We start from the raw sequence: 24,169 nt of genomic DNA, 5'->3' as shown, positions 1-24,169 counted from the left end.
ACTTTATTACTGCATCATTCAGTGATGGACGTTTGGTCCAATTGCTCTGAGAACCCAAGGACTGCCTGCAGAAAAGAAATAAATAAAATAGCATTTAATGACTTGAAGACTGAAAGAAGAATTGATGTTAAAAAATTTTATGGCTTCTTTCAAAATAATTTTTCTTTTCAAATAGCAAATAGAAAGTTTAAAAACTGCCTTTTTACTGTTGTACAGGTAGTTCTCGTCTTACAACCACAATTGAGTCCAAAATTTCTGTGGCTAAGCAAGACACTTGTGAATTTTGCCCCTTTTACAACCTTTCTTGTCATAGTTGTTAAGTGAAACACTGCAGTTGTTAAGATAGCAACATGGTTTATTTATTTATTTATGGGACTTATATACCGCTTATATACCGTTGTTAAGCGAATCTGGCTTCCCCATTAACTTTGCTTGTCAAAAGATTGCAAAGGTTGATCACATGACTCTGGTATATTGCAGCCGTCATAAACACATTGCCATTTGTGCCAAGCATCTGAATTTTGATCAAGTGACCTCAGGGATGCTGCAATGGTTGTAAGTGAAAAACAGTCAAAAGTTAACTTTTTGTGTGTCATTGTAACTTTGAACTGTCCCTAAAAGAATGTTGTAAGTTGTGGACTACCTGTATATTATAAGTGGCTAAAGCTGACATGAACTTCGGATTATGATTTTTTTCCATCTATTGAATTGGTAATACAACAATGCCCTTATTGATTGAATTATGTAACATTTTATAAATACTAAATATTTAAAACCATTTAAATAGTTTTGTAATCTTTAGTTTTAAAATATTTATGACATTTTTCTAATGTTATAATTCCTTATATTTTATAAACATTGTATGTATGCATTAGATTTAATTATGATGTTTTTGTGCTGCTGATAACTTATTGTAGTTTCACTAATAAAGTAGAAGATTCAAACAGTATTAGGCTAAAATTTGGTTACTGAAATATATGTGGTTCCTTTGGAGAGGAGGTTTTAAAGAATGTTTATATGAAACTTTAAGGAACGTGATATGGATCGGAAGAAAATTGAGGAACTTATGGAGGAAAATATGTCACTAGAAATGGCTCAGAAGCAAAGTATGGATGAATCATTACATTTGGGCTGGGAACTTGAACAGATAAACAGATCATCAGAAATTTCTGAAGGTAGACAAAGTTATACTTATTTGTTGTTCAGATAGTAAATAAGTAATATTCAGATTCTTTAAAAACTGGTTCAAATATTTGTCAATTTTCTTTGAGGGGGTCCAAATACATAGCTATTTGAAAATAGTAATATCCAGATTGGTTCATTCAGAGGAATACTTGCTGCTTGCTAGTTTTGCTTATTATTAGCATTTTTAATTTAATTTAATTTTATTAATTTTATTTTTTTATTTTTAATTTTTATATTTCCTCATCTTGAACAAATGCCTCTAAACATTTTTTCAAATGCGGAATTCACTCAAGAAAGTGGATTGCAGCCAATCTCACAGCAAATTAAATGAAGCCTCCAGTTATACATTATTGATCTTGTTTAGGTTATAAAGTTATTTTTGAAAATAATTTATGCAGGGTTGATTAAGTGGAAGTAGTGCCTTATCCAAAAAAATCAGAAATTAATTTAGGCTTGGTATTGATATTCATTTTTGAAAAAAGAAAACAATAGCTGAAGCTTTTCTTCTTTCTCAGTTGGCAGACCGGAGGGAAAGGGAGGGGGAAGCATTTTGCGTACGAGGACAAACACACACAAATGGGGCTGCGAACATGTGCGACGCAAACGGGGTGGTGCTAACACCTACATGACACTTACTAGCACCACCCATTTTTGCCGCATGGGCGCTAGCACTGCCCTGCATTCACCGCACGGTGCCCCGTTTGCATAGCGCCACTGCCACAAGTGGGGGTAAGTGCAAACACACATGTGCACGCACTGGCCAGCCTGTTTCGTGGCCAGGAGGCCACGGCCCGGTAGTGGGCTGCAGACCACAGGTTGGAGACCCTTGCTTTATACTACGCTGACCTTTTCTAATTATATATAAGTAATGGTTTAGATAACAAAGGGGTAATTTATCCTTTTTATCTTCCATTTTAACTCAACAGTGCCACAGAAGTCACTTGGTCATGAAGTGAATGAACTAACATCAAGTAGATTATTAAAACTAGAAATGGAAAACCAAACTTTATTAAAAACAGTAGAAGAATTACAAAATGCAATGGGTTCCGTAGAAGGCAATAACTCAAAACTAATGAAAATGGAAAAAGAAAATCAAAGGCTAAATAAAAAGGTATCAGTTATTTTATGATTCTGTTAGAAAGATGTTATATACTAATGATATTCTATAAATTTAGCTTTTGTCAATATATCAAAAGAACAGTGCTGCTGCCATAAATGTAATTGCATCTGCCCATTTCTGTTTATCCTCTTGTATATAACAATACTATCAATTTTACCGGCTGTGCTAGTGGAATAATATTTCATTTGGAGGGGGGATTTTAGTATAGATTTTTTTGTAAGTGGAATTCATTAGGACTTTTCGTTAATATATAATTTTGGAGAGAAAATAGAGAAGAGAAGGAAGAGAACACATAGGGTGGGAAGGTGAATGAATGTTAGCAAAGTAAAGGTAAGCAACAAAATTGGTGAATATTTGTTGTGATAGATGATTATAAGGACTGAATACAAAGAAGACTGCAAGGTGAATGAGAGGGAAATTAAAATTGAGATATGGATAAATAGAGCTCCAGTTAATTTTTAATCCTCATGGGCATTTTATCCCTGGTCCTGTTATCCTAATCTCTCTCTTTAAAGTTCTCTTTTTAATCTAATGTTTTTGCTATATCCCATGGAAAGAAGTATAATTTTTAAGCAGAAAAACATATATGAGCATGTTTTGGTTTCTTCCCATATAAAATGTTAACATGTGATAATAAAAATACAAAATATTTTATGTAAAGCAACCCTTTATGTTTTTATATTTTCTAAGGTATTGTATATTGAAACATTTGGCAGTTTCTGTTGAAAGGCTCCTTTAGGAACCTTTCCTAATGAAGAAATAACCTATGGCATAACATCTTAGATGCACTTTTTCTTTTATTAAAATTTCATTCCTGATAGACTTTTGATATAGGAAAATATTATTTAATCTGTTCCTTCAAAAAGCATATAGACCTGATTTTTTTATTAAATCAAAATTTAAATTTGGTGAATTTCCCTATAGCTTGAAGGACTTAGGAACGAATTTACTGAAGAGAAACAGAGTCATCAGAGTAGTCAGAATCTTTGCAAAGATCTCATGAAAGAGAAAGCACAGCTTGAAAAAACGATTGAAACTTTGAGAGAAAATTCAGAGAGACAGGTAATATACACAGATATTTGTTTTATTGAGGTTTGTATATTTAAATAATAATGATTATATTCTCTGGTGTTTTAATAAAATATTCTTAATCTAACAGAAACTGTCATAAATTGAAGAGAATGATTTTTGTACAATTTCTTTTCTGTATAATATCAGCAATCAACAATATTTTATATTTTCAGAATTTAAGAACAAAAACAAATATTGTGTCGTAAACCTTACAATATTGCAAAATCTTCCAAGATTGTGGCAAACTCATTCCGAAATGTCATGAATGATTGGAATTCTTTCTTGAGATTAAATTAAATCTTTAAAATAATTTGAGAGAGTTTTGGATTATAGATACCACTATCTGTTGCACTGCAGTCTTGTATGCTATTATAGTTTCAAGAAATCAGCAGAGATTTCACTGGTCTTTGTACTTCAGAAAAAAAATTCTGCTGGAATGAAAATATTTCTATCAGCAATATTTCTCATATTTAAGAATATTATATAAAATAAGTTAATGTTGATCTAGTTTTCCTACTGTGGTTTTTATATGAATAGTTTTAATTTCTTTTTATTATTTATATGTCTTTGTGTTTAAATCTCAAATTGTCAATTTTCTGAGAACTACCTTTTTCCACACAATATACAAGAAGGCAGGAGGCAGAAACCATATGCATTAATGATTAGCCTTTCAGTGAGCAAGCAGCCCTTCCCTTTCACATCTGATTAACTAGAATACATGTATATTCTTTGAAGAAACAAATGATTCAAGTGGGAGGCAATTTGTCCAGAAAATTTGCTCATTATCCCTAGAATGTGTGACTGTTGGGTTTTTCTTCAAACAGAATAGTTCAAGTCTTTTTTCTTGATTCACTCAAGAAATGATTTGAGTTGACAATATAATTAGCTCTATTTGCCTAATGTCTTTGTCCAGATGTTTTCTTTTCTTTTTTCTTTTGCTAAAGTATAAAGAGTTAAAGAGTAAGCAAAACCATTATAATTTTTGACCAAAAAAGTCCTTCTTCCAGGGTTTTAGCTCTCTGACACCCATTCTTTATCAAAGAGAAATCTTCCTATTGATTAAATTGATATAGTGCTTAAGGAAGAACTCTACTAGCTTCTCAAAATGCCTGTCCTCTACTAATTTGAATATGAAATGTTTGGATTGAAGTACATATAGGTTGATAAAATAATGTTAACTGCCTCACTGCAGGTCAAAACTTAGTTTTATAATTTAGACTGTAAAATGCATTCTTTTAAATCTTAACTCTTAGAAGCCATTTATATTATCTAACTACAAAATACCCATACCTGATTTAAACTTGCATTTTTCATTTCAATGAATTAGATTAAAATCCTGGAACAGGAAATTGAACACTTGAATCAAACTATCACTTCACTTCGACAGCGTTCACAAATCAGTGCTGAAGCAAGAGTAAAAGATATTGAGAAGGAAAATAAAATTCTCCATGAATCTATCAAGGAGACAAGCAGCAAATTGAGTAAAATAGAATTTGAAAAGAAGCAAATGAAAAAAGAGTTGGAACATTATAAAGAAAGGGGAGAAAGAATGGATGAGTTGGAGAAAGAAGTTCATCATCTTGAAAAAGAAAATGAACTATTACAGAAAAGGATTACTAATTTAAAAATTACATGTGAAAAAATTGATTCTTTAGAACAAGAGAATTCCAGTCTAGATGTTGAAAACAGAAAGCTGAAAAAGGCTTTAGATAGTCTGAAAAATCTCAGCTTTCAGTTAGAGTCTTTAGAGAAAGAGAACGCACAACTTGACGAAGAAAATTTAGAACTCAGAAGAACTGTTGAATCTTTGAAGAGTAACAATATCAAGATGGCTCAGTTAGAATTAGAAAATAAAGAACTGGAAAGTGAGAAAGGACAGCTACAGAAGAGCCTGGAGCTTATGAAAACATCCTTTAAAAAGACAGAACGTTTAGAAGTAAGTTATCAAGGCTTGGATACAGAAAATCAGAGGTTGCAGAAAACCCTAGAAAACAACAACAAAAAAATTCAACATCTAGAAAGTGAATTACAAGAACTGGAGTCAGAAAACCAAATCCTGCAAAAAAATCTTGAGGAACTCAAAATCTCCAGTAAACGTTTAGAAAAATTAGAAAAAGAGAATAAACTTTTGGAGCAAGAGACAACCCAGCTGGAAAAAGATAAGAAACAGCTAGAAAAAGAGAATAAAAGGCTCAAGCAACAAGCAGATATTATGGATAGTACACTAGAAGAAAATAATGTGAAAATAGGTCACCTGGAAAAAGAGAACAAGTCACTCTTTAAAGAAATTGGTTTATGTAAAGAAGCCTCTATTCGTCTAAAAGAAGTGGAAAAGGAAAATAAAGAGCTTGTAAAAAGAGCTACCATTGACAAAAAAACACTTGTCACATTACGTGAGGTAATGTCCACTATTGCTAATGATATGCTCTCATTATAAAGAGGAATGTAGCTGTAATGTACTAGTTATATATCAATGTTATTTCAACAGTAATTTACTGATCAGAAATTATTTGTATTTTAATTTATTTAGACATACTGTTAAAACCTCTTTATAAACTCAGATTCAGAAATATTGTTTAGATGTTTGAAGACATTAAGTTTGTACTATTTTATGGGCTTCCATATAATATATAAATCAGAATAGTTTTTTTCTTTAGTTAGATGTGTCAGTTCTGTGAGTACTTGTACTTTGGTTTTTCCACACTATAGCTGCTTAACTGCTATTGGACATTTCTTGAAAGGACTTTTTTAATGGCATAAATTGACACTTAACTATATTTCTGTCATACAGCAATTGCCTTCTCCAGGGCTCTTTTGTGACACATATAATTCAAAATTAAGTAATAGCTTCCACCTTGCTTTTTCAGGTTTTTTCCTGCTAACATTGTGCATTTAGTTAATCAACAAAGGGTGTGCAACTTTACTTCACTGTTTTATCCTGAAGTCATAGCTATTTTGCTATAAAACAACAGTAGAAACAGTGAAAATGATACTGTAATCTATTCTGATTGACATTACACAGAAGCTACTTAATTGTAAGACCAATCAATCAAACATCATCCTGCTGTTCTTAATAAAAAGAAATAAAGGAGTCAGTTTTTTAAAAGAAGAACATATTGAATTAAAAACTCAGTGGTATTTGTAAACATTACTGCTGATTTGTTTGTCCATAGTGAACAGGATTTTTGTAGTTGTTCAGTTGGTAAGTCATGCCAGACTCTTCGCAACCCCATGGACCATAACATGCCAGCCCTACTCCCCATTGTCTCCTGACGTTTACCCAAATTCATGTTTATTGCTTCAATTACACTATCAAATCATTTCATCCTCTGCCATCCCCTTCTCCTTTTGCCTTCAATCTTTCTCAACATCAGGGTCTTTTCCAACAAGTCCTTGCTTCTCATTAAGTGGCCAAAATATTTATGCTTCAGCTTTAGTAACTATCCTTCCAAAGTGAACAGAATAGTATTGTAGTATCCTTGACTCCATTTGAAATAAGTTATTTTTTAAGTTAGTTATATTTAACATAAGATGATTTCAATTGATTTCATAAGGTTTTTATTTTAAAGCAGGCATATCAAACTCGCGACGTCACATGACATTGCATGATGTGTCGCGACTTTTCCCTCATTGCTGACAATGGGGTGGGTGCAGTTTTGGTGTGACGCATCCGGCTGGCAGTTTGACATGCCTGTTTTAAAGGAACATATAGGAATACAGAACGGGGAAAACTAGAAAACAACTCTTTAGCAGAGGTATAGCCTAAATACTATGAACAAAGGATAGCAATTTCATTGAAAAGGGCTACTATGGAAGTAATCTTTGTAAATTCCTAATTGTTTTAGGACTTCTCTAGATTATTTCTTCTACTTTTCTGGATTTTTAAAATTTGGTTAAATGTCAGAGCAGAAGGTAGAGAATTTTATCAGTCCCATCCACATAGTCGTTGTATGATCATGTGTAATTTTCCTGAAGGTTCTAGATCCAGAACCAGAGGTTTGAGAAACTAGCATAGGTAGAACAAAGAATATATAAAAACATTGGATTTAAGGAGGATTTACAAAATATCAAGAATTATAACTTACAGAAGTAAAAAAAGTTTTTCACTAAAGCAAAGACATTATTGAATATATAATCATATATCATACATTTTACTTTGTTCTCAACTGCTGATCTACTAGATTTTAATGCAGTATTGTAATAATGGAGAGTTGAAGATGAGTTATCTTTTTCTGTATCTTATTTTGTTTATATTAAACAAATTTGACCAATTTTGTACTGTTTGAAACAAGTATGAGTTGTACAGGAACCTTTCTAGGAATTTCTGAAAATCTGTGTCTCTTTTGTTATATCTTGTAACAAATAGTCATTTGTTCAATCCATTGCTTTGTTTTAAGGATTTGGTGAATGAAAAACTGAAGACACAGCAGATGAATAATGACTTGGAAAAGCTTACACATGAACTTGAAAAGATAGGTTTAAACAAGGAACGTCTTTTACATGATGAGCAGAGTACTGATGACAGGTATGAATATGTAAAAGACACTCTGGATTAGAATGGGGAAACTCTCCATAATATTTTTTTTTATTAAAAAGTTTTTATTTTCCATTTATTCATACAAAATAAAATAAATTCCTAACTATTAGTACCGCCTGCCCATTCCCCCCAGGCTGCCTCCACCCTCTCTAATCCTTCCCTACTTCCCTCCTCTTTCTCTCCTCCCCTCCTACTCTCTTCCCCTTCCCTTCTCCTCTAACCATCCTACTTCCTCCCTGCTCCTTCCTCCCCTCTCATCCCTCTCAAACACAGGAACTCAGCATAGGGGAAATGCCCAAGCATTTACCATGACTATATTATCATTACCCACCCACTCATCCCCCCACCCACCCTCAACCCTCCCCCCCTCGCTTCCCAGAGCAGAGTACAGGGTTATTAAGAAGAAAGTTAACAATAATAAAAAAAAAGAAAAGAAGAAAGAAAAAAGAAAAAAATCATACTTAACCTTTAACTCCCCTTAAATTAAGTCACATAAAAAAATCTCTACAACAGTTACTATAAAATTTACTCATAAAATAAATGAAATTTTATAGTCCCATATTTTTTCTGAATATAATCTATCCATCTTCTCCATACAATAATATATCTTTCCTGTGTATGATCCTTCAAATAAGCAGAAATTTTTGCCATTTCTGCAAAGTTAGAAACTTTAAATATCCATTCTTCTAAAGTAGGCAATGAGTCCTTCCAATATGAGCCTACTAATAACCTTGCTGCAGTTAATAAATTCAACATTAAAGTAGTTTCTTTGTCATTTTAAATCCACAAAGACACCCAATAGGAATAATTGAGGGGTGAACTTTATCTTCCTTTTAAAAATCTTTTGAATGTTCCACCAAACCATAACCCAAAAAGCCTTTACCTTTTTACAATTCCACCAAACATGAAAATATGTCGCATCCATATTACCACATCTCCAACATTTGGGTTGTTGGATACATTTGGATACATACAAGATAATTTTTTAGGATCTAAATGCCATCTATAAAACATTTTATAAAAATTTTCCCTCAAATTTTGAGCTTGTGTAAATTTAACATTTCTAATCCAAATTGTCTCCCATAAGTCCAATTAAAACTCTCCATAATATTAATAAGCCTTGGTAAGGCCACATACTGTATCCAGTTTTGGTCACCATGATGTAAAAAAGATGTGGAGACCAGCAGTGGGATTCAAATACCTGAACAACTAGTTCTTTGCGTGGATGCTGCTTCCAGAAGTCCGTTCTGGGCCTGGGAAGCCTCCCTGGCTCAGAACAGACTTCCAGAAGTGGCGTCCACACACATCCAATGGGCCATTCTGGGCCTGGGAGGCCTCCCCTGCCCAGAACAGACTTCTGGAAGTGGCATCCACGCACTTCCGGTAGGCTGTTCTGGGCCTGGGAGGCCTCCCTGGGTCAGAACGGACTCCGGAAGTGACGTCCACGCACTTCCAGTGATCCATACTGGGCCTTGTGAAAAAGGGCTAGGGTTTCAGCCGGTTCGTGAAGTCAACAAAAAATTAGCTATCGGTTCTACTGAACCAGTGCAAACTGGCTGAATCCCACCACTGGTTGAGACTCTAGAAAGAGTACAGAAAAATACAGCAAAGATGATCAGAGCACTAGAGGCTAAAACATGTAAAGAACAATTCCTGGAATTGGGTATGTCTAGTTTAATGAAAAGAAGGACTAGGGGTGACATGATAGCAGTGTTCCAATATCTCAGGGGTTGCCACAGAGAAGAGAGAATCAAGCTATTCTCCAAAGTGCATGAGGGCAGGACAAGTAGCAATGGATGGAAACTGATCAAGGAGAGAAGCAACCTAGAACTAAAGATAAATTTTCTGACAGTTAGAACAATAATCAGTTGGACAACCTGCCTCCAGAAATTGTGAATGCTCCAACACGGGAAGTTTTTAATAAGAGATTGGACAATCATTTGTCTGATATGGTATAGGGTTTCCTGCCTAAACGGGGTTGGACTAGAAGACCTCCAAGGTCCCTTCCAACTCTGTTATTCTATTTTATTCTAAAAATATTTCTACTTTGTTCTTTTAAGGATCTATTGTTCATATATCTTACTGAGAAAATAAAATAGGCACTTCCTTCGGTCATCTTGTCAGATTTTTATTATAAGAAGAGCAGCATTTAATAAAGAAGTAGTTGCTCTATGGCGTAACAGAAAAGGTAATAGAAAATGTATCACATTTTTAAAAATGTGGTTTTAGAAATTTAGATTCTGGAGTCTAGTAATAAAAAAAATTCTTTTCAGATCAAATCAACCATTTTGTCTGAAATGATTTTGATTATCTTTAGCTTGCTATATCTTCAAATGTAATACCAGTAGCATATAAACGTTTGTATGGTATATTCTTTACTTGATGGTATAGCCTATGGAAATGGGGAAAAAGTTGTTAAGAAAGGCAGAATTTCAGCTTCTGACTAGTTCTTATGTCAATTGAGAATAATAGCTGATACTGCAGTCTATTATTAGCAGTGATTAAGATAATGATCATGGGAGATTTAGTATATTTTATCTCTAAGTTAATCAGCTTTATTATTTTATATCTTGCAACAAGTCTTTAATCTGCAGCCTCAAGGAAAAAACAGTGTTTTTTTTCTATTTTAAAATACATCTTCTGTTATTTGTTCCATCATTAGTTCTTAACAAGTGTAGAATTAGATCAGCAAGAAGTGTGGCGAAAGCAAATTCAGTGATTGGATCAGAAGAAGAGTAAAGTGGAATGAGGAAATTTACCAAAAAATGCATGTTTTATATTGCTAGATTCATGGTAATATGACATTTTAGATGTGTAATTACAGTGTATTGTTTAGGCTAGAGCTCCCCAATCTTTCCGCTTGGCAGCTTGGAAAGAAAGAGAGGAGCACGGAAATGTGTGTACGCAGCCCATGCATGGCGGAGATGCTAGTGCATGCATGCACAAATGGGCTGCTGGCATCTGCGCACATGCGCAAAAGGGCCATTGGTCTCCATGTGATGCTGGTGGCCATTGGCACTCCATGTGATGCTGGCATCCACATGCATCCACAAACGGGCCACTGGCCTCCGTGTGATGCTGGTGGCACTGCTAGCGCCCCCACACATGCACAAATGGGGCTAGTAGCACCCACGCGGCAGTGCTATCACAAGTGAGGGGGCCTCACCAGCTATTCCTGCGGCCCAGTACCAGGTCATGGACCATAGGTTGGGGACTCCTGATTTAGGCTACTAGAAAACAGTTTATTAACATTTAAATAGTTTTATGGTAGATAACACATTTCTAGCATCGTTGCATTTTTACAATGTATCCATTTTTATTTCTAGTGCGTGTGTGTTGATATATATATATCAACAAATATATATGTTCTATTATTTATGTTTATATATTGCAATGCTCCCTACAAAGCCATGATCCACAGTTTACAACTGCCAGATACAAAGCAATCAAATCAAAATCAAATAAATACAATGTTTGAGATCATGAAACAATTGTTGCCTTTAAAATGAAACAAAATACAGTAATCAAACTGTAATACAAAATATAATACAAAAAAGGCCAACAATATTAAAACCAGAACAGACTAAAAACAGAGTCACTGTGGAAGAAATATTGAAATATGAAAATAGGTATTCATATTTCTGTAACACTGGGATTATGACTAAAAAATTCTTGGCCCTAATAGATTCAGGTCAAGCTTTGAACACATGCACACTCTTGACATCTGGGAACAGTGTTTTTTTTTTCTCATATAAATATTCCAAAACTGTCAGTTTAGCAATTTCAGATTCATTAAGTTGAAATAAAGGTTATGATTTATTTAAAGTGAATTACTGATAATGACAACGTCATTAAAATTGTTTCATTAAACAGTAAGTACAAACTTTTGGAGTCAAGGTTAGAGTCCACCCTGAAGAAATCACTTGAAATAAAAGAAGAAAAAATTGCTGCCTTGGAAGCACGATTAGAAGAATCGACTAATCTAAATCGACAGTTGCGTCAAGAGCTTAAGATAGTAAGTTAAAACTTGTTCCCATCTCTCTTGTGATGTAGTAACTGCAACTTATTTTTAAGTTCATAAAAAGTTTACATTTATTAAACTGCAAATCTATAAGTTAAAAATATTTACTGTTTACAAACACTGCTAATTTGAAAGCAAAAGCATTGTTAAAGTATAGTTTTCCACAACTTGCACTTTTCCACTGTTAAACTGTTCCTTTTTTCAAAATAGGAAAGTGGGGGAATAGCTGTTAGGCCTTAGCTCACCAGAATTCCTTTCACTATACTCTTTCTGCCTCTCTTGCAAGAGTTTCACTCTACTTGATTTATTCTGGCTGGCTGGCTCCCAATTACTCTAAAAATAATTGGCAGTATTAAATTTTGCATCATACTATTTCTATTTTTATTAATATTGACTCTTGAATTTTATACAAAAAAAATAAGATCATTTAAATTTTAAAATATAGTTTAAAAGTTATTAAGTCATAAGAATATTTAGATGTATAATTCTTTTGAGTGCTTGGAAACTGAATTCTATCTCTGTTCAGTAAGGCGCACTCCAAATGGTATAGCATGTAGTCTGAACATGTATTGGTCTGTATGATCCTTGATGAATCATAAATGAAATAATGGAATAATTAACAATGCATTCATTAGAAAAAAATCTTGATATGGGCTAAACATGACAACAATAAATAATGACAAGAAGTGTTCAATGTTATCCTCCACATTTCTATAATAATGTGACAGATCTTGAGATCAGGTTGTTATTTGCATTTTATCCTGCTTATTTTTGCAGTTCATAGCAAAAGAGGCTGTTATAGAAATAAATAATGGTCTTTAATAATGATCAGATTATTTGACTAGAACTGGGAGACCTAGGTTCAGGTCTCCATTCAATCAGTTTACTTACAACCTAACCTCCAACTGGTTTTTATGAAGTTAAAATGTATATATTTTTGAGGGAAAATAGAGTAGAAATGTAATAAATAATTTGTATATTAAAATTTGAACTAATTTATCTTTAGGTGAAAAAGAATTATGAAGCCCTCAAGCAAAGACAAGAGGAGGAGAAAATGGTACAGAGTTATTCTTCAAAACTTGATGAAGAAAGTCAGCCTGTCACTAAATGGGAAAGAGAGAATCAGGAAACTACTAGAGAACTTTTGAAGGTTAAAGACAGATTAATTGAAGTTGAAAGAAATGTAAGTATTTCATTTGTTTTACTAGAAACTGGCAGTGTTTCTCAACCTTGACAATTTTAAGGCATGTGGACTTCAACTCCCAGAATTCCACAGGCAGCAATGCTGGCTGTGGAATTCTGGGAGTTGAGGTCCACATGCCTTAAAATTGTCAAGGTTGAGAAACACTGTGTTAAACATTGCATGGTTGTTGTGGATCTTAACACTGGTGATATGTTTGTACAGACAACATGTTAGAATCTTTTAGAGCTGTGTGGGCTTTATTTAATTTGTTTTTAGTTAGTCACAGGCCTGTTGTGTGCATGCCCCAAGCATGGTTCCTTCCTGTTCCTTCACTTTCCTCTTGACTACTGTACAAGCAGTATGTATTCCTCTGAATTTTTTTCTTCCAAATTCAGTCTTTCCTCTGTGTTACAGCTGCTGTTGAGGCTGTGACAATCTTTCCCATTTCTCAAACATTCTTTGTAAATTCTCAGGTGTTATCTCAGCAGATTGGTCAATCAACAATTTTTTCCTTCCCTTCTTTAGCTACTATTTTTCTAGTTGTAGCTATCTTTATCATAGTTTATAGTTCAAAATGAAAAAAAATATAAAAAAGGAGAATTTTTCTTCTTCTTCTTCAGAATTCTGCAGTCTGTGCCCCTTCACATGACCCTTTTTTGTCTTCGGATTCTCCAAGGACTCTTTTAGAGCCTATCAATCATTTTCCTTGAAGAATCCAAACAAAACACTTCTCCATGGAAGTATGTAGTATTTAATTAATTCAGAGGAACTTAATACTGTATAAACAAAGTCCATCAAAACATTTCTATTCCCTTTGTCCATTTAAAAACTTTTTTAATCCCAACTGTTAATTTTGCTTTATGCTGCAAATTAATTTTTAAATTCGTGTTCCTTTTTTTTCTGTTAGTCACACCACTTGCCATAGGAATGTTTACCAAATGGTCTAATAAAAATGTTTCAAAGATCATTTATAGCCTTTAAATAATTGTAGTCCAAAGTGCTTTAGAAAGTGGGATTTGTTTAGACCCAGTGCCAATTAAAGGCTCCACTGAGGCTGCAAGCCTGATGTTCCTTTCCTCATCTCCCACTCATGAGTGAGAAGCAGTCTTATGGAGCATATGATCTCTTCAGCTTGCTCTGATCGAGAGAAGCTGTGCTGGCCAGAAAAAAAGACTGCAGAACTGTTGCCAAGGCTGTAACAGGCTGGTCACAGTTCCAGCCTTGACAACATTTCTGCACTCTTTTTTTTTCTAGAATAACAGAATAATAGAGTTGGAAGGCACCATGGAAGTCTTCTGCCCAAGCACGAAACTCTATACTATTTCAGACAAATTGTTGTCCAGTCTCTTAAAAACCTCCAGTGTTGGGGCACTCACAATTTCTGGAGGCAAATCATTCCACTGATTAATTATTCTAACTATCAGGAAATTTCTCCTTAGTTCTAGGTTGGTTCTCTCCTTGATTAGTTCCCATCCATTCAGTTGTGTCTGATTTTCAGAGACTGCCCGAACAAGTCCCTGCAGTTTTCTGGCAAAAGTTTTCAGAAGTGGTTTGCCAGTCCCTCCTTCCTGGGTTGAGAGAAAGTGATAGTTCAAGGTCACTCAATGGCTGTGTGCCTAGAACTCACGATTTCCCTGTTTCTACCCTGATTCCCTAATCACTGTCCCTTAGTCATACATTGCAGGGGTCCCCAACCCCTGGTCTATGGACCGGTGCCGGGCTGCAGCATGCCAGCAACCGGTCTGCACAAACAAACAAAGCCCCATCCACAGGATTCAGGCAGCACACAAAAACACACCCCCTCCGGTCGTGGAAAATCCCCTCTCCACATAACCAGTCCCTGGTGCCCAAAATGTTGGGGACCTCTGATATAGTGTTGTTTAAATATGTCTCTATAGTTTCAGCTTGAAATGTGGGATTTTAACTTAAATATTATCTATTTTTAAGTTATGCTTATAATTTGTGATCTTAACTTACTGCTTTTGAAAGTTCGGACATTTTTTAATGTTGGATACAGAATTTTAAAAATATTGATTTTTTTTTGTTTTATTGAAGAGGTACATGCATTTAATATGTATTTTTTTTATTTCTAAAGAATGCAACTCTGCAGGCAGAAAAGCAAGCCCTGAAAACTCAACTAAAGCAACTTGAGACGCAGAATAATAATTTGCAAGCTCAGATTTTAGCACTTCAAAGACAGACTGTTTCCTTACAGGAGCAAAATACAACCCTGCAAACTCAAAATGCAAAACTTCAGGTTCTGTTTTCATATATAAATATTTTCTCCACATTCATAACTTACAGGTAGTCCTTGCTTACTGATCATTCGTTCAGGGACCAAAGTTACAGTGGTGCTGAAAAAAAACTTTACAATCTGTTTATGACCTCAGTCATGTGATCAGTGTTAAACTCAGCACGCATTATCCTGTGCTGACCTATCAGTGCCTGGTGTACAGCGGGTTGTCTTGGTTTATATTTTAACAAGAAAAAAAGACAATAATAATCAACAATCAATAATGATTAAGTTTGATAATTCCATAATTAGTATATTAATTAATGATATATTTCTTTGATCTTCTCTTTTCCCATTTATATTTTCTTTCAACCTTAACCAAAATATAATTCTTAATATTTTCAATATATAAATGATCAGATATAGACATGTTTTGTATTTATACAAATAGTAATAATTATGTATGACATTTTTTCTAGCTTATATTATTCTTATAACCATCATTTCATTAGTTCAGCATGCATCTTATTTTCGTAATTTTTGTTTGCACTTAATTTCCCTTATATTCAATCCAATTCTTACCAGCCATAATTTCTTCATACGTTAGTCATCTAACTGTCCAAATTTTCCCATTTAAGTACATCATCCCAATATTTTATGTCATGCATTATAAAAATACTATACTTTTTATCTATCTTATAGTATCTAAATATAACATTCTTTTCACTTATATTAATAAAAGTTACATCAACCTACTATTTTTACATTTCATATATTATTGAACATACTATATTACTTAAATCTCTTATCCCTCTTGTTATAGGGCCCCATTATGTTCAAAGTTCTCTATTTTTTTAGCCATATTCAAATAAATGTTTTTTCACGTAATAGTCCATCCGGTTGTTCTTGTTGTTGTTAGTTGCGAAGTCATGTCCGACCCATCGCGACCCCATGGACAACATTCCTCCAGGCCTTTCTGTCCTCTTCCATCTTCTGGAGTCCATTTAAACTCACGCCTACTGCTTCAATGACTCCATCCAGCCACCTCATTCTCTGTTGTCCCTTTCTTCTGTTGCCCTCAATCTTTCCCAGAATTAGGCTCTTCTCCAGTAAGTCCTTCCTTCTCATTAGGCGGCCAAAGTATTTGAGTCCATCTGGTATGGCAAGTCAAATCTCTTGTATCTGTCTCTTTTGCTGAGTAGTGTTCCAGGTTGATGTAATCCACTTACCCGGCAGTTCCTGTGTTTTTACAAATGTTATTGGGAATACAAAAGATGAAGTAAGTAAGATGAATACTTTGATGGTTCTCCTGGTAATTCTATAGTCCTCTTTTCTTGTTGTATCAGAACCTTGTAGATTTTTTCCTGTTTGTGTTAAATTGTAATTATTTTCATTTGTTATTTTATCAATTTGATCATATTGTTCTAATTTGTAGTCTGTTATCTGATTTATTTGTTCATTCATTGTTATTTCCTGGGTGTTTTTTAATTGTAGATTTAGATTGGAAATATGCTTATTTAAATCATAAAAGTTGTTTTGAATTTCCTTGTGATTTGAGTCTATTGTCATTTGTATTTGTCGTAACATTACATATATTTCCTCCTGGAAAGTATTTATCTTGCCTTGAAATATTACTTCTGGAGGCTCTTGATTTTCCAGGCTAAATCTTTCAGGAGAAAATGTTGACTGTGTCATCCTGTCATTTTTTGATATGTATGTGATGTCCATGTCTCCCCTTCAATTAATCTTTCATCAATGTTTTAATTCAAAAGTCAATTTATCAGTCAGTCAAAATTACAGTTCAGTGTGTTAAGCCACTTTAAATCCTTCCTGTAAATTCTCCTCTAAAAGATTAGCCAAAAGCCAAGGTTTTTCTTTTCCATAAACAGTTCTTAGATTTAAGCAATAGTCCAGGTCTTTTTTTTTCCCTTTCAGACACTTTTTAATCTTATAGCTGGTTCTTCCTTTGTTCCCAGCTGTCTTCAAGGTTATTTGCAATTCAAAGGAACAGCTTTTTCTTTATTTCTAGGCATTCTGCCAATTTCTGAGTCATTATTGTTAGTGTTCTATGCTCTGATTCTTCACTACATGTTAGCAGTTATTTCTTTTTTCAGTTTTTTTTCAATCAAAAAGTTATTTTTGTTGTATATTTTTATAATTCCATCAAAAACTCTTTAGGGTATAATCTTGACAGTTTCTTAGTTCCTAGATTTGTCCAGACTGTAGTATTTTAAATCAAATTTTAGTATATCTCTTTCCTCCTTAATATTAATTTGCCGCTTCCGTGTATAAGGGAATGGGGATATAGTCCCCTCCCTTCACTTCCGGAGGTTTTCTTGCTTTGGGGATCTTTCTTAAGAATTCAATTAGTAGATAGAAGAAAGAAGATCAGTACTCTCACCAATTCCAAGCATGCTGTTCACCGATGTTCAGGTTCGTGCTCTGGGACTTCGGCTGCAAGTAGCTTGGGCCAGATGCTAATCTCACACTAGCCTTTCTCCTGTCGGGTTCGGAAAACTTCCCTCGAACCAAACGAAGTGACCACCGTCACTTCATCATCAACGGGGCGCCCCTCCTTCACGGTCACCTCTTTAAAATTAGCCGTGGAGAGTGGAGGTCCATTCTCGCACGGCCATGTGCTACGGGTGCAAAAGCAGAAGTCTAACCTGTGGTTTCTTCTTTTTTTCCCCCTTTCAGAACATACTGATTTGAGAGAAAGAAACTGCAAGTAAGCTACGAGGGCAATTCAGAAATAAACCTCCATTTGGTTATCAATGACAGACACTTACAGATACAGAACTTTTATTATACCCATTAGAAAACTACAACATTACATTACTTTTTGACATAATTGTCATTCAAATTAAGGCACTTGTCATAATGTCTTATAAGATTTGAAATTCCTTAGTAGTAGTTGCTTGGTGCCAAATCTGGGGGGAGTGATCAAAAACATCCCAACAGAATTGCTTCAGAAGTTCTTGGGTGTGTCTAGCAGTGTGTGGGCGAGCATTAGTAAACCAACACCACACCGGAAGTGGTCCATAGAAAATCCCGCCAAATGTGAAGATATCAAAGGAGTACTGCTAGTGAAGCTCATGGAGCGTGGTTCAACCATCAGTTCAGATGTCTATTATGAAACATGAAAACTCAGATGAGCCATCCATAACAAGCATCAAGGCATGCTGACTTCCGGTGTGGTGTTAGTTCACGAGGCCGTTGTAACTTTGAATGGTTATTAAATGAACTGTTGTAAGTCAAGGACTACCTGTAGCTGAAAGAAGATGGCAACGAAAAATATTTTTTTCATACATTAAAAGGAGCCCGTTATACATTGGCTAATTACTAATTTTTTTCATTGTAGGTGGAGAATTCAACAATTAATTCCCAAAGCACATCACTTATGAACCAGAATGCACAGTTATTGATTCAACAATCAACCTTAGAAAATGAAAATGAATCTATAATAAAGGAACGGGAAGACTTGAAGTCATTTTATGATTCTCTAATCAAAGATCATGAAAAATTGGAACAACTTCATGAGCGGCAAGCAGCTGAATATGAGTCTCTCATTTCTAAGCATGGAAACCTTAAATCTGTACATAAGAATCTTGAGGTAGAATATAAGGATTTAGAAGACAGGTAATTACATTGTGCTAAATCTAGCTAAATTAGGAAAGCCATAGAATGGTTTAATAAACAGTTTAATAAAAAAGTAAAATATAGTTTCTTAATTATTTTTACAATTTATATTTGAGAATACTTCTTATAATTTTATATTCACCTGACAGATACAGTGAATTACTTCAGCAAAAAGTACAACTAGAGGAATTGGAAAAAGGCCTCAAAGTGGAGCAAGAGAAAATGCTTCAGCAAAACAAGAAACATGAAATGGTAGCAGTGGAATACAAAAAGCTTTGTGAAGAAAATGATAGGTGAGAAACAATACTAATGAATTAAAGTAGTCCTTGAGTTATATCTGAAATTGGTACCAGATTTTCAAGTGTAAGTTATTACAATTATAAGCTGAGATTGGCCTTACTTTACAACCTTTTTTGTGATGATTGTTAGGGCAATGTCTGTGGTCATTAAGTGAGCGCTGCAATCATAAGTGTAAGCCCACTATGAATGAATGTTTCTTGGCAGAAACTGGCAAAAAATGCCAGAAATCAGTAAAGTTGCAAATCACAGTCACATGACCATAGGATATTGCAAGCAGTTATAAAGGTGAGCTATTTGCAAGGTGCCTGAAATGAAGTACATTACTGGGGAATGGAGGCACATCATTCTATGACAGTCAGAAGTACTTTACAGGCTTCTCCAGGTTGTTAAGTAGAGGACTACCTTAGGCTCTGTATATATATTGTATTATAGATATTGAAATTGACCATGATCATAACTGAAATACAGTAAAGTCTTTCAGTTGATGTAATTGCTTCCATTGGCAAAACCAGTAGAAAGATAACCTTCCCTTGCCTTGAAATCAAGTCTATATATTAAAATCTGTTCTGACGTTTTTAAAATCAGTGAAAGAGTTTTGAGGAATAAAGGGGAATGGAAAAGGAGAAAAAACAGGACATTTCCATTGGTGCGGTATTGGATTTTACTCAGCACAGTGCAAAAGCATTGTTAAAATCTGAGCTATTTTAAGAACATTGCAATCCATCTCTAATATATTCATAGAAATTCATCTTAGATATGAGGAAAATACTATACAAAAAAGGTTGTAGCATTGGTACTCATGCTTTGTTTTTGTTGTTAAGAACAATACTACATGCATACCTCACAGGGGTCCATGGTGCTCTCTGAACTTGCTTGTTTTCTTGCAGATGTTTCATTACCCTAACTAGGTAACATCATCAGAGAGCACCAAGGATCTCTCATTTCAATCCTAATATTCTCCTTCATTGATACCTCATAGGGTTGTTTTTATAGGGAAAATCAGAGGAAGTAATATTAGGTGTACTTGCTGCCTTGAATTATTTATAAAAATAATAAACTTAAGATATATAAACACCAATGTTTACAGACACTTTGTGAAAGCAAATTTTATGGTAATATTGTTATTTCATTTTTATCATTATTAATTACAGATTAAATCATACATACATACAACTTTTGAAAGAGAATGAAGTTCTTCAGGTTGATCACAAGAATTTAAAAACTTTATTAAACAGTTCTAAACTAGAGCAAACAAAATTGGAGGCTGAATTTTCTAAACTTAAAGAACAATATCAACAACTGGACATTACTCACACAAAATTAAATAATCAGTGCGAGGTAATCAGTTTATACTATCCTTACAATGCTTTATTATAGTGTAATTAAATATATGGTATATTTATATGCATTTATAAATAAATTAGAATTACAAATTTTATAATTTAACATATTTTTAAATATGGTCTCTAAATTCTTTGGCCTTAATTTATTCTAACCTGGGTTTCAAGAAGACATTAGTGGGAATAGTTTGGAACTTCGTTAGGGGCTGATTTTAGTCTGATTCTGTTGGTAGAAGAGTATTTTTGATGGCTGTTTTTTAATATTTTATCTGGTCACTGCTCTGAAGGTTTGGGAACAAGTTAGAACAGAATGTGATGGTGGCCTGTCTGGCATGAAATAACAAAACTTTCCCATTCACCTTGCCAAAGCCCAGCATCAAAGATAGGACTTATTTGTAAAAGAGATTTCCAGTCACAGAATTTATCTCATGGTGCCATTATAATTTTTATTTTTTTTTAAAAAAAAAATACTGTTTTTGTATATTTTTAACAAGATATTAAAAACCATAAATAACTTTAATAAATTTTCCTTTATTGAATCAAATATTGGGTTTATGTTTTACATAAAGAGTTAAGAAGTTTCCTTAGTTTGAGAATGCATCTAATGATGGATTTATTAATTCATTCATCTCCAGAAAAGTTGCAGATAATTTGATATTAAAACTTTCAACTCGGTATAGTAATTTCTGGCCATTTTCCACTCTTTTCTGTCTTTTACTTTTTCCTCAGCTTTGTACCTTTTTTCCTGTGTTTAGGAGGATAAAATGGATGTCATGATAGGTATAGCCAAAAAACAAGCAATGTTTGATAAACAAAAACAAAAAGCATGTATTCTCTGATTCTTCTTCCATCTCAGTTGCAGTAGGGTGAACATAATTACACCAAGACTCTTTTTCTCTGACCAGAATGTCTGCCTGCTAGGAGATTGTTAGTTCTATGAAGAAATACTCGGTAAATAATTAAAATTAAGGCTAAAAAAATAAAAGTGAAAGTTTGAATCCACAACTGTTGAAACAAGACTAAGAGCAGAGGAGAAGCAGAAAATGTTAAATAGGAATTACTGGAAGAGTGTTCAGTGCAAACAGCTCTTGGTGTTCAGGAAACAATTCCCCTGAGAGAAATGTAGTTCTACTGGAACAGTGGAAGAGGGAGAGATGCAAGTAAAGGGCTCAGAGAGGTAACAAAAATCTTATTCACGGGGTGACAGCTTCTTGGCTGTTTCAGAGAACGAGGGTCCTGGGGAAGGAAGACATCAGTCTAAGGAAGAGGGAAGTTCTCCCTTAGAAGAAACCCATTCCTTAAAATCCGAACAGGTTTCCTCTTGCATTGAGAATTCTCCTTGGGTAATGAAGTTTCTGGTGGCAGATGATTTGATCATTAGGAATTTAAATGGCTGGGTGTCTGGTGGTGACTACCTGGTGTCTGCTGCTGACTGCATGGTGATTTGTCTGCCTGTATGAAGGTTACAAGTACTATGCACTGTCTAGATAGATTGTTAGATATTGCTAGCAATCTATCAGGCGATTGTTGTGGGCACTAATGGCTTTCTTAAATATAGTTGGGAGGTCCTAGAAATTAAATTCAGATGGCTAAGCTGGAAGCCAGAACCACCAGAGTAGCTTTCTTTGAAATGTTACCTATTCCATGTCCAGGACCAATTAGACAGGTAGAGTTGGAAGGCATAGGCTTTATTTAAGGATACTTGACATGGTTTCTTTAAGGGAAGATCTTGTCTAATTTAGCAGAGAATTTGAGGATGTTAATAAATATGTGAATAAGAGCAAACCAATAGACCTCATTAGTCAGATTTCTGAAAAGCTTTTGATAAAGTGCCTCATCAAAGATTTCTCAGTAAGTTTAACAGCAACAGAATAAAAGGGCTGATTCTCTTGTGAATAAGTAGTTGGCTAAAGCGTAATGAATAAAAAGTAGGAATAAATGAACATGCCTTACATAGAGGGTTATAACTAGTAGGGTCCCCCAAGAATCTCTATTAGGACTGGTATATTTTAACATTTATAAATGATCTAGAATTTGATGTGATAATTGGAATGAGCAAGTTTGCTGATCACAGTTAATAACATAAGGGACCAAGAAAAAGTCCAAGGGGATTAGGATACTAGGTGTAAAAATAGCAGATTCAACATGAGCAAATGTAAAATGATATAGACTCTTGCCAGGGAATCCATCAATCACTGCCCTGAAACTAAAGGTAAGGGCTTCCCTATCAGTCCTCTCTGACTCTAGGGCATGGTGCTCATCTCTGTTTTTTGGCTGAGGGAGCCACCCTTGTCCGAAGACAATTTCCCTGGTCATGTGGCCAGCCTGGCTATAGGCCAAAGGTACACTGAATGCTGTTACCTTCTCACCGAAGTGATACCTATTAATCTTCTTGCATTTGCATGTTTTCGAACTACTAGGTGGGCAGAAGCTTTTAGCCCAGGATAGATTGACAGGCAAAAAAAGCATGAAGTCCACCTAGCCCTGAAACCAACTAACTGTTAACTCCTGTGAAGGCAACGTATAGTATAGGGAGGCTGTTGAGATGCAATGAAAATGGGCTGCAGGGGCAGCCAACAATTTATGCCAACATATTTTTCCCCCAATTCAGTTGTAAGAAGGAAATAAATTGATGTGACTATGAGAAAGAGCCTTTCATCTGTCATCCATTTAGCATAAAGGACTTGATACTACTCTCTTTGGAGAAAAGAAATGGTGCTAAAAACAAATCAGATCTGAATTTGCTGTTAGGGCTTTAAACTTCTTTGAATTCAATTCCTAAAAGATTCTTTGGGATGTATAGGGATAGCAATGTAGCACCTGCAAATCTTCAAAAGAATCACTTTTCAATATAAGTCTTCTAATTACTGTTTGTTTCATAATATTAATCCAGTGGTCTTTCCATAGAGTTATTATTTTTTTTACAGTTGCTTATCATACTTTATTAGACAGCCATCAGTAGATGCCCTTTATTCAAAAGGTCAACATCTCTGTGCTTTTGATGAAAGAAATCTGATAATATGAGTATTTACATGAATTTACTGACAGTTTATCAGGTCTTAACAGACAAGTTTCTCCAGTTGGGTAGGAACATATACGGGGACATAGTCCAATCCCTTACAACAGTGGTTGTAAGCTACGCCTTGGCCGGCGCAGAGGGCGGCACCATCATGCATGGCGCTCCTGGGCAGGGAAAGTCCTTGACTTACGACCGGTTGGGTAGTCTTTGACTTACGACCAGTTGGGGGTCACGGCATTAAAAAGGTTGAGAACCAGTGTTCTAAATACTCACAAGCTCACTTTAAAAAACAGATGTGGAAGCGGCATCTAGTTTTGTTCCTAAATTTCGGAACAAAGACGACCTGGAATGCGGAGTTAAACTTGGGCTCCAAGGGAGCTCTTACCCTCCGACCTCCCTGAAATTATGGGGATCCAGGGGAGCTCTAACTTTACCCAAGAAGCTCTCCTCTTCCTCTTCTCCCAAGGAAAGAGGTTTTAAGCTGTGGAACAGCTGATTTTCGCTGTCTCCGCAGACTTTTA

General features: G+C 34.7%; 1 protein-coding gene across 6 annotated transcripts in view; it reads left to right on the top strand.

The window, feature by feature from the left end:
* CCDC88A (coiled-coil domain containing 88A) overlaps positions 1-24,169 on the top strand; it is a 108,185-nt gene that overhangs the window by 44,607 nt on the left and 39,409 nt on the right. For all 6 annotated transcript variants that reach the window (XM_039344352.1, XM_039344351.1, XM_039344349.1 and 3 more), the window contains exons 12-22: positions 1,031-1,175; positions 2,112-2,296; positions 3,230-3,367; positions 4,704-5,774; positions 7,774-7,901; positions 11,787-11,928; positions 12,941-13,117; positions 15,213-15,374; positions 18,712-18,989; positions 19,139-19,282; positions 20,441-20,627. In XM_039344352.1, coding sequence (XP_039200286.1) covers positions 1,031-1,175; positions 2,112-2,296; positions 3,230-3,367; positions 4,704-5,774; positions 7,774-7,901; positions 11,787-11,928; positions 12,941-13,117; positions 15,213-15,374; positions 18,712-18,989; positions 19,139-19,282; positions 20,441-20,627 — 2,757 coding nt within the window. The remainder of the gene's footprint in view (positions 1-1,030; positions 1,176-2,111; positions 2,297-3,229; positions 3,368-4,703; positions 5,775-7,773; positions 7,902-11,786; positions 11,929-12,940; positions 13,118-15,212; positions 15,375-18,711; positions 18,990-19,138; positions 19,283-20,440; positions 20,628-24,169) is intronic.

Source organism: Crotalus tigris, unplaced genomic scaffold (genome assembly GCF_016545835.1).
Source record: "Crotalus tigris isolate CLP2741 ecotype Arizona unplaced genomic scaffold, ASM1654583v1 scf7180000017903.3850313, whole genome shotgun sequence".
NCBI classification, from domain to species: domain Eukaryota; kingdom Metazoa; phylum Chordata; class Lepidosauria; order Squamata; family Viperidae; genus Crotalus; species Crotalus tigris.
Note: the sequence above shows the minus strand (reverse complement) of the source record. Positions and strands in the feature narration are given on the sequence as shown.